General features: G+C 41.0%; 1 protein-coding gene across 4 annotated transcripts in view; it reads left to right on the top strand.

Moving 5' to 3' along the window:
• Positions 1-16,739, top strand: part of EMB2654 (Tetratricopeptide repeat (TPR)-like superfamily protein) — a 53,187-nt gene that overhangs the window by 5,314 nt on the left and 31,134 nt on the right. For 3 of the 4 annotated variants that reach the window (XM_087678026.1, XM_087678027.1, XM_087678025.1), the window contains exons 2-6: positions 1,310-1,482; positions 1,568-1,673; positions 1,902-3,014; positions 3,093-3,198; positions 3,390-3,594. In XM_087678026.1, coding sequence (XP_087534152.1) covers positions 1,310-1,482; positions 1,568-1,673; positions 1,902-3,014; positions 3,093-3,198; positions 3,390-3,594 — 1,703 coding nt within the window. Of the gene's footprint in view, positions 1-1,309; positions 1,483-1,567; positions 1,674-1,901; positions 3,015-3,092; positions 3,293-3,389; positions 3,595-16,739 lie in introns of those variants that run through there. The other variant, XM_087678028.1, reaches the window with a different exon arrangement.

Raw genomic sequence — 16,739 nt, 5'->3', positions numbered from 1 at the left:
GATCAATGCGAATTAATTGAAGGGACCCCTCAACTCTATATGTGGTTTGCTAAAGATATGATATGCTATGTTTTTCCCAATTGATAGGCTTTACAGACGTCCTTAGAGAGTTTTAGTCATGTAAGGCCTTCAACCATCTGATGGCAAGACAAATCATAAAGAGAGTCATACCCAAGGTATCTTGAGTGATAATGCAAGCGACACTCCTCATTCGCAAGATTTCTAGTAGCAAGCAGGTTATGAAGTTTATGGAATTCAGATCCCTCAATTGTCGGTTGGGATAGGAATCGTTACATCAAATTGAGGCCAATAGGTCATACCTCACTACGAGCAATCATTAAACCATCGTGACATCAAATACCTAGAGTGTGGTCATCATAAATAAAATTCCTCTTCCCAAGCTGTAAAGCTGATGGATGGATAAAAGATTCATCCCAAGTTTGGGGACATAGTATACATCATTCAATAAAGCAAGACCCTGGACTTTGTCAAATTCAAACTTGACGGGACCAATGCCTTGAATCTTGATGGGACCAATGCCTGTGGCCATTTTGACAAGTTGTAAATGCATGCCTTGCCACAAAGACTCCTAATACAAGGATAGCTTGGACAATGTGTGTTGTTTCTAGGAGGGAAACCTAGATGGAATTGTGTAATTTAAAGCATGAGAAAGAGTATTGGATAATCTTGCCAAACAATGCAGGCTCCAACTTCATGGATCTCAAAACGAGGTTGATCCTTGCTAAGAGTCGCGCTAGTTGACCAAGAGATTGTCATGGGGCATGCAAGCAACTAACCAAGGAGACAACTGGTGATAGGAGCTAGAGGAGTTGGGAATGATGACAATGGTGAGGGTGACAACAAGAAGGCCAATGCACAAGGCAGAGGTGACTAGCGTGGCATGATGGCAATTGTGACAGCAAATAACAAGGAGAACACTTAAGGAGGGGGGGAGAACCAACTTATAAAAAAAAATGGTGGAGGAAGCTAGCAAAAACAAGAGAGAATATGAGGGGTGGTGATAATGGCAGGAGCATGTGGGGAGATTCTTTTTTGTATTATTTAAATCAGGGAGAGGCAGGGGAGAGAACAACAGTCACATCACAAGTCTAAACTGTAGAGGAGTGCCCTCTCCATGCATAGCTTTTTTGTGAGGGCTTCTACTAATATGTATAGTGTTTTGAATGGCTATGTTGATTTTGTTGCCTCCTCACCCCACATGAGACTTATGACTGGAAGCATCTTGTAACAATGATGATTGTTTGAGAGTGACAGATTGTGACTGTGAAATGCAATTATGTCTGGGCAGGAAATCACCAGGACCGGTGCCATTGATCACAGTAACAGGGTGTTCAACTGGATGAAGAACCAAGATGTATATAGAGCGCGTAACGATATTTACAATCTGCTGATTCACCTGCATATCAGGCATGAACGGATAGACCAGGCACGGGGGCTTTTTAATGAAATGCAAATGTGGAGGTATAATTGAATTGATGTTATTTATTATTGATTTCTTGTCATATGCAATTACCAAGTTCACCGAGTTCTTGGAAAAGTAATGTAGATGCAAACCCGATGTGGATTCATACAATGCTTTGATCAATGGGCATGGTCGAGCTCACCAATGGCAGTGGGCCCAAAATATCTTTGATGATATGCTGCGTGCTGGGGTAAGGCTTATGTTTCTCAGTGATTTGCTAACAGACTCCTGATATGTCAATACAATAAATTTGAACCCAAGCTGCTTGAGTTGCTTTGAATGTTGATGTATTCGTGGTAAGATTTTGTTTCTGATTGAGGCAATAATACATCTGCAGCATAGCACATCATATGTCCCAGAATACAGTCCCTTGTGTATTGCTGTTTTTATGAATGTTGTTTTATTGTTTCTTCCATAGGTTCCTCCAAGCCGGGTAACTTACAATAACCTACTTAATGCGTATGGGATTAGTGGGAGGTGGGCAGATGCTCTTCAGCTTTGCAAGAAAATGATGGATAATGGAGTAGGACCAGATCTAGTTACACACAACATTCTGCTTTCAGCCTTTAAAAACGGAGGCGAATATGAGAAAGCTATATCGTATTTCTGTCGCATGAAGCTGAGAGGAGTTACAATGGATCGGTACACGTATAATATTTATATTAAGTGCCTCTCTGAAGTGAAAGATTATGGAAAAGCCATACAGACTTTTCACGATATGAAAAAATCAGAATGCAGTAACATCAAGCCTGATGTAGTAACATTCAACACAGTCATGCATGTTTATGCAACCTGTGGAAAAACTTCTGATGCAAAGTCCATATTTGAGATAATGCTTGCAGAAGGGATTGTGCCTAATGTAGTTTCTTACAACATTCTCATCAGTGCTTATGGTTCCATTGGTATGCATGTTGAGGCAACAAAGGTTTTACCTCTCATGAAGGAAGCTGGACATCAACCAACTGTTGTTACGTACACCTCCCTTGTCAATGCCTTTGGGAAGTCTGGACAGCCAGAAAAAGCTCAAGAAATGTTTAATAAGATTGCAGGACGTTCCTTAAAGCCAAACATTGTATCATATAATGCCCTAATAAATGCATATAGTTCAGCTGGAAGGCTAGATGATGCCTTGCAAGTTTACAATAGAATGAAAGGGAAAGGAGTAAAGGCAAACAGTGTCACCATTTGCACTCTTCTCACTGCATGCAGTAAGAGTGGGCATTTTGAAAGGACGCATGCAATACTTTTGGAGGCAGCAAATCAGAATGTACAGCTGAACACAATCATCTGCAATGCTGCACTAACAACATTGATTGAAGGAGGTGCACATGATGCAGCAAAGGATCTTTATTTGACAATGGAAGCAGATGGCATTCCGGCAGATCAAGTAACATATCTTTTGCTGATTAGGCGAGCTGGATTACTTGGGGATCATGTGCAAGCACGAAACATTCTGGACCAGATGCACTCTAGATCTACAGGTGTGACAGTAGAAGCTTGCACAGCAATGATTGATATTTATGCAAAGAAGGTGGTACACTTAAAGCATTCTTTCTTCCTAGCTTTTCTAGTCTATGGAGAAATTTTTACCAAGCTTAACTGCTCGTAGGGTATGCATGTTGAAGCACAAGCAGTACATGCCAGCATGGAGAAATTTGGTTGTCGACCCAACATTTTGACTTATACATCCTTACTCTATGCTTATGGTGTCAAGGGTAACATATATGTTCTTCTCCTCATATTTTTACGATCAAAGTTTATGTATTCAACATTGCTCCAGCATTTGGAAGATCACCAGCTATATGTTTTGTATGCATCGGGCTGCCCTGCTCCTTACTTTCATAGAGTAGAACAATTTTCAGAAACTTTGTTATCTAAACTCTTATGGCCATTTTTCTACTTGCAGGACTTCTAAAAGAAGCCCAGTTGGTGTTTGAGGACATGTTAGGAGTTGGGATCTCTCCAGATATTGTTACTTATACTATTTTGATATCAACTTTCAATGCAAGTGGCCATCCAGAACAAGCTTTGGAATTTGCTAAGAGTTTACAGAGAAGTGGGGTTATTTTCAATGAGGTTACTTACATGGAGCTCTTGGCCTCTTGTAGCAAGTAAGTTAAAACAAGATATGTTTTGAAAGGGCTTATCAATTTCTGATCACTCATGGTTGTAAGCCTTTGCAATCACAAGATCTGATGTTACTTTCATGCATGAGGAATTGAGGCTGTTATCTGATTTGACATGCTTACTTATGTCACTTTTACCATCAGTACGTGGGTCCTCAGTTTTGATTTTCTCTCTCATATGTGCAAAACACATGAGCACACCTCTCAGAATAAGTGCACCTCACACCATCCAAACACACTTTTGGTGCATTGAAGAGCTTCTAGCTATCATGCGCACTTTAAAGATATGGAAGCACTAATTTTTAGGCAACGGGCTTCTTTGTTAGAACTGATCATTGAGCTTGAAATATCTGAAGACTCAGATGCATCTACAAAGGAAACATGCAAGGTGTGAAATATTAGTAGTAGGGAAGGTTGCCAAGAAACAAAATAAATGATGGGCTGATGAAGGCGGCAATGAAGAGCTGGGTGCTGATGGCACAAAATCTTACTTTCTTTTTTTTTCTTTTTTTCTTTTTTGGCTGTTGTTTGGGGGGGGGGCATCTATGTTAGGGTTGGGCTCCAGATACTTTCAGGTTAGTTTCAGTTCACTGAATTTTGTGCACTTTTAGGACAGTCTGTCAATTGCAACTCAATTATTCTTTCTCTTATCCTTCCAATTTTCTTCACTCCCATTGTCCTCATTGTAAAACACACACCCTCACACATACAAGAGCTGCATTGTATCAGCCTCCATTGCTGTTGACGATTATGCATCACCTTCACTATGTCTTCATCGTTTTCTGTTTTGAAATTTGTTTGTATCATTGCCATATCTTGTGACAATTCCATGGCCATTTGTGTTTTCTCTGCAGCAATTGTTGTGTTTCAGCCTGCCAATACATTGCCTGTAATAGTCACTAGAAAGAAAAATTTTCTCAAGTACAACACAACAGTAAATACAAACAGTCTATACAACTGACAAGGAGACTGAAGAAACTGCACTGTGCTAAGAAAGCAAATCCTGTTGATGAAGAAAATCTACTAGCTCAATGGTGCCAAGTCACCAATGGAGAAGGCCTCTCAGATGGGTGGTGATATAACTCTCTACTCTAGAAGCTGAATCAAAACTGAATGCATTCTGCGTAGCCCATATGTGCCAACAGCCCTAGTAGTGCAATAAGTGGAAGACAACCTTCATATTTGGTTGTACAGGATTTGAAAATTTGGGTTGTTCAAAGACCCAGTCCTTTAGAAGCATTGATGGCCCTACCACTCGAGACCAACAGACAACAAAGACCAAACTTTTGTGGCCACTGGACAAGAAACCAATGATGAGAAGTTTCTTCACTTGTACAAAAGAAGCAACAACCACTTGAGATACGATGAGTATTCACTTAGATAAACACTTAGTAATTAAATGGAATTTTATTGAACCAGACCACCATCACCACGGACTTCCACCAAGTGTCGCCTTTATGGAGACCCTAAGTGTTGTCGCCTTTCAGAGTTAGCGAATTCTCATCTCCTATTAGCAAGCAACATATGTGGTTCACTGACATGTTGCTCAAATGCACTCAACCATTAATCATCCAATCATGCCAAGGGGTGTCTCGGTTCAAAGGGGGAAAGGGCTGCATAGCATGTAAGGAATTTAAAATGGTGTTCCATAAAGGACGATTGTCTATAGGATCATGAAAAAATGATCGAACTGATCTGAAAGGCATGACAACAACATGCTAAGCAGAAGCATGTTAGCAGCAGCAATCATCCCCAATTATGCCATTCTCTTAAATGTTGGTCTCTCTTGTTGTTTTGCTTCTTGCAAAAGAAACCTCAAAACAGTCAACACTTCAGCTCGTTAGGAATTTGCCTGCTTACAATTAGGACGGAGATGCCAAAGTCTAAAGAGTTCTCTCTCTCTTCCTCTCTCTCATTCACTCTCTCCTCTCACCTTCATGGATTTCCATCTGCCTTAGAGGAGTCACGATGCCTATTATTTATGAGCTCTTTCACTTAACATATCAAAGGTGTGGGCGGATACTGTAGTCATAGAAACAAGGAATGGCCGTTTCGGCCTGTAGGAACGGCCTAACGCGTTCCGAACCCTCCAAGGAGGTGAAACGGCGAGGGAATGTTCCTTGCCGTTCCCATGGCCATTCCTTACCGTTCCTTGCCGTTCCCCTAGCTGTTTCATGTTTGGAACTGCCGTTCCAAGCCTGTTGACCGAAAATTGACGTTTTTTCCGGTTTTTTCTTTTTACTTGGGTCACACTTGTTCTACCACATGTTCATCCATCTCCATTGCCTAATGTGCACACACTAATCTCTCTCTCTCTCTCTCTCTCTCTCTCTGGTTGAAGATTCAAAGTGTCAAGACAACCCACAAGCTAATTAGGAGTCCATGCAAAGTTCAAATTTAATGCATTATCAACTCTTGCAAATCACAATCAAATTTCAGCCTATTCTCAATTCCAAGGTATTCATCCATTTATATTGTCTAATTTCAAGGAAAATTGGGATAATTGGGGCAATTCAAGGCAATTTGGAGCTATGGGGGTAATCGAGTCAATTTTGGGACATTTGGGTCAATTTCAAGCATTGAGGGGTATTGGGGCAATTAGAGGGACATTCTTTGGGGCAATTTGGGTCATGCAGGGCATATTTGGGGCGCTTAAGACATGTGCCGTTCCCCCCGTTCCTGTTTCCCGACCTTAGATGTTACCCCCGTTCCAGGGGGTCCTGTTCCCGTTTCCGTTCCCGTTCCAGGTAACTATGACTGTAGTCCATATATTCATGCCTTATTAGTTGTACTATCAACTCACTTACTATTATTAGGTTATTCTTTCAGTCTGTATACTTGCGAGAGTTCTCTCTCTCTCTCTCACATACATACGCATACACACTCTCTTCTCACTTCCATGGAGTTCCATTCGTCTCAGATGCTGTTCATTTTTTGTAAGCTCCTAATTATAATTGGGTAGTCATTAATGAGATGCCAAAGAGAAATACAAGTTTAGTCGGATAGTTAGATTGATCAGAAAGCTTAGATGACCAAGGATTTTTACACTCACATAGTCACATGGGCTAGAAACCCATATAATGAGTGGTTTCAGAAAGTGAAATAAAATGCTCAAGTTCAAAGAAATAAAACATGAACTAGTGAATCTATATAATGAAGCTCTCTAGAATCTAAATTTGGCAACTCCTAAAATTTAGGAGGCTATTATTTTTGAAAGTTGCTCAAATGGAAATTGTGTTTGCGTCAAAAGACTCCACAAATTTACAAGGAATAGTTTTGTCTTAAGCAGCTATCTCAAGTTCTTGACCATTTGAGAGATTTTTAGAGTAGAATGTTTAGAAACTTCTTTGTCTAGAAAAGTGACATGTGGCATCTAGAATAGGACATGTGTCATTTTGAAGAGACAATTTGTCTATACATTTGTGATTTTCAACAAACACGTGTCATTTGTAGCCTCTACTTTCCACTTTTGAGCACCTAGGCCCACACCTATATATATTGGAGGTCTCTCTCTTCATTTGGAACAAGCTCTTACATTGAAATTTCGGCCACATGCTTTGTACTCTCCTATCTCTCTCTCATCCGAGAAGGACTCTCTACTTACCTTGATCTAATCCAAGCCATCCAAGCACTAAAGAAGAAAATTAGCTTGCTGCTCGGAGTTTGCAAGAATTAGGGTTTTAAAACTCTAATTTTTAGAATTGCAGTAAATCAGCTGGTTTAGGCACTCGGTGCCCGTGGTTTGTTTCAATAAATTCTTATAAAGGGAGAGGGGCCGGTTCCCCTCTCAAAATGGTGTTGACTCCTCTCTCTCTTTCTCTCGCTCCATTATTTTCATGGTGATAATTGATCAAGTTGGTTAAGTTCAAAGTATTGTCATTCTGACGTTTTTCCTTGCACTTACAGTGATGAGAACTTTGAGATGTCACCCATGTGGTTTAAGGTGAGAAGGTAGAAAGAGAGCTTGGTACAACATGTGGCAAATAGGAATAGGTATAGCAACATGCGGCCCTTGCTTAATTTTAGGATGTGGTACTTGATAATACAGTAATGGTCCACTAGGTAAAGACATTTGTGCATATTGTGGTATCACTAAGGGAAGACTATAGGGCTGGTATAAGTTTATGTTTTGTTGCTTCCTAATCTGGTGAGCCTAATGCCAACTTTTACAGCTGTACAGTAGTGAGTAGTTGGGCTGCTTGATTTCTTTGCGTTTCTAGTATTGACCCTACGCTATGTCTACTGCAACTTGATTTTTCCTTGTCCATCTATCATTTTTGTTTTCAGTTGTTGATGTATTTATCTTCAATGTAATTAAATTTTCCATATATTTTGTGGGCACCAACTTTTTCATGTTTGCGTTTTCATCCTCTCTGCATTTTTAATGTGATCTCCACTCAAGAGAAGATTCACACATGTCAGTTGTTGTGCCTTTGTTTCTCTCTCTTGTTTCTCATATGAATTGTTTTTAGCGACTTGAACTGTTGAACTCTTGGGATTGGGACTTTTAATCATAATTGCCCATTCTCTCTGTAGCTCCTTACCTATCTTCTCTACCTATTATCTACAATGGCTCCTCCATGTTGCAACATTGATAACAAGCTTAAAGGCCGTGAGTCTTGACTATCTAACCTAGAGTGTGGTGATGGAAGCTTGGTTTGTGCAAAAGCAACTCTCGTACATTGTCTTAGGATATGCTTTGTTCCTTGGAAAACTATCTTCTCTATTGTTTTATTGGGGCAAAGATAACTATGAAGACGTAGTCCTTGATTGGACAATGATGATGATGCCAAAGCATTTTTGGCTCTTTTTCAATGCCTCTCATAGAAAGTCTAAATTGGTGTTTACCTCCTCCAAGAGATCTTGAGACGTGTGGGAACTCTTATATATGAGGCTCTATCGACCATGAGTGTTTAAGTGCAGTGAATGCAAAAGCATGTGACAAGACTGAAAGAAAATGAACACAAAGAGAAGGAGATAGCGAATGCTGAAATGAAGGAGGCAGATATGTACAAGGGACTACTGAGTGTATCTTCGCCAGAAGATCTCTCTCCACCTGAAAAACAAGTGACTATGACCAAGGCAGGCCAGCCTATAAATAGGCCATAGTCACCAGAAATGTTTCGTTCTATTTTGTGTTTCGAGGTTATTTCGTGTTTTGTTTCGTTAGCTACCTTTAGGTTTGGAGGTTTCAAAAACTATTATTTATGATAATTAGAATTATTATATATTCGTAATATTAGAGAAAGAAAAATAGATTGATATTTAGTATTATTATAGGAAGAAAACATATCCATAAAATAAAATCGTTCATTTCACCTAGATCCTAGAGTTAAAAGTCCAAAGCCTAAAACCAAAATATCCATTTCAACTATTGATTTAGAAACTAGCAGTCATGAGCCACAAATCAAAATGTATAGGCTACAACATACATATAATACATAATGTAAAGTGAAAGTAGAAATTGATGTTCATGAGTGAAACCTTGTGAGGAGGCATTTTCACTTGAGGTGAGAGGCCCAAGATAGAGGGGAAGGTGGAGGAGTGTATGGAAGAGGTCGAGGACGAAGAGATGAGGTGGAGTAGAAAGAGATGAGGGAGGAGGAGGAGACGCACAAAGATAAGGAGGTGACAGGGTGTGCAAGGAGAAGGACATAGAAAATATATGGGTTGTAACTTGTAATATAAAAATAGTCCACATGTTCTTTTAATGAAAGGTCTTTTAAAAACTTTTTTTGTTTTGCCACCTTGTTTCATGAAAGGAAACAAAGTATGAAAAGATGAAGGAGGTGGAAAAAATGTTAATTACAAAAGAAAAACAGCCCCCATCTTCTTTTTACTAAAGGAAAACCCTTTTAAAAAAATTTCATTTTGCAAATTTTTTTCATTTTGTGACCTTGTTTCGCGGAACGAAACAAAAGGGTTTGTGTGTTTTGAGGTTTCGAATTTTGCCAGGATGAAACATGTTTTTTAGTCACTATGAAATAGGCAATTAAAAAATAGGAAAATGACCAAGGTGGCCAGTTAGAAATTGGTAGACTGCTCTATAATATACTCACAACAATGTAATAATCATAAAAATGTAGCGTAAATAATTTGTATGACACGTGGCATCCTACATAGCCTATTTGGCCTGCCTAACCGATTGTCTGGAAGTGTTGAAAATCATATGGTGGCTGTATGGAATTGCTCGACCTGAACTAGGAAATGCTTAAATATGCTCGAGAGTACATTGTGCAATAATACATTACCTGTGCCTGTCCAGGGGATGACGAAATCTCTAACACCCCCTCTGAGATTCTAGACGTGGCATAAGACTTAGGGATTTGAAGTGCTATCCAAGAACGGCTTGAGGAAGAGCCTTTGTAAACAAATTTGCAAAGTTATCCTCCGTCTTGCAATACACCACATCAATAGTCTTATCCAAGATCTTCTCTCGAATGAAATGGTATTGGATCTTAGTGTATTTCAACTTAGCACGGAAAACAGGATTCCATGCCAAAGTAATGCAACTCTTATTGTTGCAATGAAATGTAGTAGGATCTATTTGGGGACAACCAAGCTCTCCTAACAACCTCAGAAGCCACACTATCTCACATGTGGTAGAAGATGCCGCTCTATACTTCGCCTTTGGAGATGATAGGGCAACTATGGGTTGCTTCTTAGTACTCCAAGAGATAGCACCTGCACCCAAGGTAAAGCAATATCTTGTTGTTAACCTCTTGTCGAATGCTATAATTTGCATAAAACTTGGCCAGCTTGTTGGAGACAAGCTCCCCTCCTTTGTGGGAATGTAGGGTCTTGAGTTTCCTATTAGACTTGTCCTCCTCAAAGATTAGCCAATCCTTATAGTGTGAGAAGCATTAGACTTCAACTTGAAGAAGTATGTCCATGTCATCTTGCTAAAATCATCAGCAATTAGGATAATTTTAACCTCCCCTTGAGGGACAGTGTCCTCATTGGTCCATATAATTCCATTGAAGCTCCAAAGGCTCCTATGCTCTATGCAAAACCTTATTGGGCATCACATCTCTATGCTACTTGCCATGAATGCAATACACACATGGCGGGCAACCCACCCCAATGTTTGGCAATGCACACTCAAGCTGACCACAAGCTAATCTTCCTAAGGTACTCTTAGTTGAGGTGGCCAAACTGAGCATGCTATAGTTCGGTCTAAGTTTGCGAAGAAAGAAATAGAGAAGTAAAGGTTGACGAAGTTTGCATCTTATAGACTTCATTCTCATGGAGACTTGCACACAAAACTTATCGAGAACTTCATCAAGAACTTGGAACGAGTCCTTATCAAGCTCGACTAAAGGCCAAGAGTGCAAATCTTGCACTCTTGATTTCCAGTTGTTCTAGGTAGTCAAGTAGGCTAGATAGGCTGTGTAGGATGCCATGTGCCATGCAAATTATTTACGCTGCGTTTTTATGAGTATTTTATTATTGTGATTGTATTATGTGGCAGTTGGTCGACTTGGTCATTTTTCCTATTTTTTAATTGCCTATTTATATGGTGGCTTGCCCTAGTCATATTCACTTGTTTTTTCAAGCGGAGAGAGATCTTCAGGCGGAGATACACTTGATCCGTTAAGCGAGAGCCCTTCCACACGGGACTCTCGGATCACTATGGCCAACTTTCGTCTTTGTTTGACGGGTAAGTCTTATAGTTCAGGGAAACTTATGCCATTACGTTCACAAGCTGGTAGCCAGTTGTACATATTTGCCTCCTTCATTTCAGCATTAATTTGCTATAGATTTTTGTGTTCTATTGTCCATGTCCATATTCGTTTTCTCCCTCTTCTCTCCATGTCCATTTTCTTTCAGTCTTGTCATATGTTTCCGCATTTACTGCACTCTGACATGGTATCAAGGTAGTGTTGAAGGGCTGATTGATCGTGGGTAGACCTGAAGAGCAAATTTCATTGCAACAAAGGTTTGCATTTTCAGCATTCAAGAGCAAGCAGAAGGGCTGCGCATTGGCATAAGGCTGAGATGAGCAGTGAAGTGTGGGAAAGGAGCAAAACTATGATTTTTTGCTTGTTTTGCTGTTCTGAAGGAGAAAAGGTTGTGTTTTCAGAGTTAGAGGGGGCTGCCCTTGTTTTTGTGCAGGTTATTTAGGTGACAATGTCTTCCAAGTGCAACGTGGAGTTTCAAGCCATTATGGACCGTAAATTCCCCGTTCTACCGGTTCTTTCTCTAGATCAAAAGCTTGATGGGGAGAATTATGGTATCTAGCGGTTAATGATGCTTGCCATCTTGGAGTCCTGTGAGTTGACAGAGCTCATGACTGAGGCCATTGACCGTCCTATAGCTGGTGATGTCTTGAAGCTTTTCGTTGATGAGAAAGCTGAGTTGTCTAAGGTATAGACACATTGAGACAAATTGAATGCTCGCATTCGATCATTCCTATTTCTCTCTTGCACTCTGTCCATAATAGCCCATATAGAGCATTTGACCGTTGCTTGGGAGACATGGTTGGAATTGGATCATTTGTATAGTCAAATGACTGTGATGAAGCAAGCGACTTTGGAGGTACAAATGCAGATGTTGAACCCATCCAAGTTTGCTTCTAGCCTGCAATGGGGTCCTTTGCTCATCCCAAACCTGTGTGCACCATTGGAGGAGATGAAAATGCAAAATTTGTAACAAAAGCCTGAAAATGCAGCCTTTTTTGCTTCATGAATAGCAAAAACCTGCAAAAATCCAGCAACTTTACTCCTTTCTTGCGCTTCACTACTCGTCTCAGCCTTGGTGTCAGTGCATAATAGCCCTTCCGCTTGTTCTCGAATGCTGAAAACACAAATTTCATTGCAACAAAGGTTTGCATTTTCAGCATTCAAGAGCAAGTAGAAGGGCTGCGCATTGGCATAAGGCTGAGATGAGCAGTGAAGTGTGGGAAAGGAGCAAAACTATGATTTTTTGCTTGTTTTGCTGTTCTGAAGGAGAAAAGGTTGTGTTTTCAGAGTTAGAGGGGGCTGCCCTTGTTTTTGTGCAGGTTATTTAGGTGACAATGTCTTCCAAGTGCAACGTGGAGTTTCAAGCCATTATGGACCGTAAATTCCCCGTTCTACCGGTTCTTTCTCTAGATCAAAAGCTTGATGGGGAGAATTATGGTATCTAGCGGTTAATGATGCTTGCCATCTTGGAGTCCTGTGAGTTGACAGAGCTCATGACTGAGGCCATTGACCGTCCTATAGCTGGTGATGTCTTGAAGCTTTTCGTTGATGAGAAAGCTGAGTTGTCTAAGGTATAGACACATTGAGACAAATTGAATGCTCGCATTCGATCATTCCTATTTCTCTCTTGCACTCTGGCCATAATAGCCCATATAGAGCATTTGACCGTTGCTTGGGAGACATGGTTGGAATTGGATCATTTGTATAGTCAAATGACTGTGATGAAGCAAGCGACTTTGGAGGTACAAATGCAGATGTTGAACCCATCCAAGTTTGCTTCTAGCCTGCAATGGGGTCCTTTGCTCATCCCAAACCTGTGTGCACCATTGGAGGAGATGAAAATGCAAAATTTGTAACAAAAGCCTGAAAATGCAGCCTTTTTTGCTTCATGAATAGCAAAAACCTGCAAAAATCCAGCAACTTTACTCCTTTCTTGCGCTTCACTACTCGTCTCAGCCTTGGTGTCAGTGCATAATAGCCCTTCCGCTTGTTCTCGAATGCTGAAAACACAAACTTTTGTCATGCTAAAATCTCTTTAGGTCTACCCACGATCAATCAGCCCTTTAGCGCAACTTTGAGACTATGTCAAACTGCAGTGAATGTGAGAGCGTGTGACAAGATTGAAAGAAAATGAAGACAGAGGGAAGAGGGGGAGAGGAAGTGGGATGATGCTGACCTGTGTGTGCTTGAATCCTGATTTTGGCGTCCCCCATCTGACCTCCTTCTAAGGTCGTATAGACGCAAAGGCCTGCAACTCCTCCCATCACCCTTCTTGCTATTGCACTAGTTATGCTTGCCCAATTTGCCCTTTTCCTAGGAACAAACACTGTTTTTTCTCTTTTGCGACCATGTACAACAAAGGTTGGTTTCTCCCGTCTCCCTCAAGCACCCATAGCTCGAGACATTTTGAACTTTTGCTTGCTCAGTACCTGAGTAAATCTGCTTTTGCATTCAAGCTGCCCTATAGTAAAACCCCTATAATGTGACACAACAATAGAGAGAAAACATCTATAGATTGTGCTTGTGGGGCGCCTAGTTCTAACTTGGACATGCATAATTGTAACCTGCCTATGCATTGCCTACATACCATCTGTCCTTACACACGCACGCACACACACACACACACACACATGCGCGCGCGCACTCTCGGGATAGTAGAGTAGTGGTGGAATAGACTTCTTCAATTGTGGAGGTCCAAGATTCCTTATCAAGGAAAAGTTTTTACGCGGAGGTTGCTTATCAATGGTCTTCCCACTGGGGACGTACTATGTGCCCACAAGATCTTGTGGGGCCAGGGCGTCTTTTGCACTACTTGTGATGTTCATCTGTTGGGTTTTTTGTGTTTACATCAGTTCTATTGGCTATATCTCTTTGATTCCATTGCTCCACACCATTTTGACTTCGTATCAGATCCCAAGTGTCTTGGTTTGTGGTGGTGGTTGCTGTTTTTGATTGCTGTTTCAGGCTGATTCCACTACGAGACTGCTCTAAAGTTTGCATTTTGCCATTGTCCTGATCCTGCCAGCTTGGGTGCCAACTTTTACAGCTGGGCGCCAGCTTTCAGCAACTGAGCAGCCTGATTTTCTGCATTTTCAATGCTGACCCTGTGTTTTTGTCTGCTGCAGCCTGTGTTTTCATTGTCTAGCCATTGTTCTTGTTTTGGTTGTTGACATTTTGATCGTCTTTGGAGTCTATTTTGACATATGTTTTTGCAGGTGTCAGCAGGCCTCGGCTTCTTACTGCCTGTGTTTTCATCCTCTCTGCTTTTATAGCATGATCTCCACTCAAGGGAAGGTTCATATGTTAGTTGTCACGTTCTATTCCTCTCTCATGTCTCTCATTTGAACTCTTTTCTTTGTCTTGAATTGTCGAAGAACTCTCGGTATTGAACATTGGTTATAAGTGCCTTTTCTCTCTTATCATCTATAGTGGCTCCTCCATGTTGCAACATTGATGACAAGCTTAAACCCTCGACTAGATAACTAGGAGTGCGATGATGAAAGCTTTCTTTGTGCAGAAGTAACTCTCGTACATTGTTTCAAGATTTTCCTTGCATCTCCAAAAATCATCTCCTCTTTTATCCCATTGGGACAAAGATAACAATGAGAAACCAATCCTTGATAGGAACAATGATGGTGCCAAAACATATTCAATGCTTCCTTGATGCATCTTAAAGGAAGGTTTACCAACAATTACTTGCTACAAGAGATTTCTAGAGGTGTGGGAGAAGTTGTGGCTTTTATACGAGGCTCCATTGACCATGAGAATTGTTACCCTCTATGGTCAATTGTAGGATATCTAGTTTGAGGCAATGGATACAATGGAATCATTCTCCGAGTGACACAAGTCTAAAAATCAGCTTTGCAGCATGCAATTTAGTCTTTCTGAAGTCCATCTTGTGGGGACTGTTTTCTACAAATTAGCTATGGAATTTGATGGTAATGCCAATGCCTTATGAGCTCAAACATCCACTTGTCAATTTTCATTGTATGACCTTGATGCTACTTGAGCATGAGACTTCTTTGTGTTTACAGGGGAGTTTTCCACTATGTTTCTTGTGGCCCCTCTTTGAAGGCTTTGGCTGCTTTAGAGAAAGATGACAAGCAGAAGGAGGGGCACCCTTACAAGGACTGCAAGAAACTAGCGGTGTGTAGAAAGAGGAGGAGGAGAAGAAGAAGGGCAAGGACTCCTTTGACTCTTCATCATCCTCGAAATCCAACTCCAATACAATCTATGTAGTGAAGGCCATGGAGGCGTAAGCAGGTGTTGGTACTAGGGCATCCAAGAGTTGGTTTGCCTTTCAAGTTCATGATGGGATGTTTGATAGAGAGCGGTCTTTGCTCCTACTCTATTCTTAGATAAGGTGAGTTTTAGCACTTTATAGAATAACATACCTACTTGGGTTAATAGATTGCAAACAGCTCCTGCCGTCGCATGCGCTGTGCTGCGCCCTTGCCATCGTACTTGCTCTCCCCCCTCGCCTATTGCCATGTGGTCCGTCCCCAGCTCTCTCACCCCGTGGCATTGTGCGCCACAAACACACAACCACCCCCCCCCCCCCCCCCCCCCCCCCCCCCTTTCAAGCTCGTGTATGACTGATAGTGTCTTAGGTGTATACAACTGTATCAGCAAGTGTGGGACATTAAATAAGTCAGTGACTTTAGGCTGTGTGTGAATGGTCTATAGACCTTAGAGTGTTGTATTCATTTCAGTTATATGTGATATGAAATAATAAAGAAAAAGAGATGAGAGCATACGGCTCCTCTCTGTTGCTCCAACCCTTCTCTTTGTCTCTCTCTTAACATGGTATCAGAGCCATTGTGCTCTAGGAAGCTCTATGACCTTGGTCCAATGTAACTGCTTTACAAGACCTATTGAGGCAGCATATGAAGGGATTAATGGCTTGCAATGGAGCTTTGCCTGTGAGCTGTGTGACCAAGGTATTGAGCAGCAAATATGTTGGGATAGAGTAGCGAGGACCAGATCTTTCAGAAGATTGGCTATGGCATCATGGAGCTATTCAAAGGATTAAAATGCACATGTTAAAGCTTTCATGAGTGAGCATTGGCTTGAAGAATACAAGCAGCAGCTCACGTGATGAGTTTTTCAGCCTGCACCTATTTTTGAAGGGAGAGGGGATTGAAGAGCATTAAACTCATGCTAAGTTAGCATGGACTGTGGTCAACATGGACAGCACAGGGCGCATTCTTCAGCTGAATACGTGATGGCTATCTTTGATACTATTCATTAGCTACTATAGAGTAGCACTTCTGCAACACTGTGAATATACCTGGCTAAGTACTTTGATAATAACCAGCAGCAAAAAGTAATGTGGACAGCAGATAAAAATGCGCCAGTTTTTCCCTGAACCTTGAAGACAATTTCAGCAAGTCAAATCAAGAAGGTATCTTACTGAGATACTGAGCAGCAGCAGGGAATGAATCAAGA

The sequence above is a fragment of the Lygodium microphyllum genome, chromosome 5 (assembly GCF_053477565.2).
Source record: "Lygodium microphyllum isolate KBCC chromosome 5, Lygodium_microphyllum_v1.1.10, whole genome shotgun sequence".
Lineage (NCBI taxonomy): Eukaryota > Viridiplantae > Streptophyta > Polypodiopsida > Schizaeales > Lygodiaceae > Lygodium > Lygodium microphyllum.
This window is presented reverse-complemented; position numbering and strand designations above follow the sequence as displayed.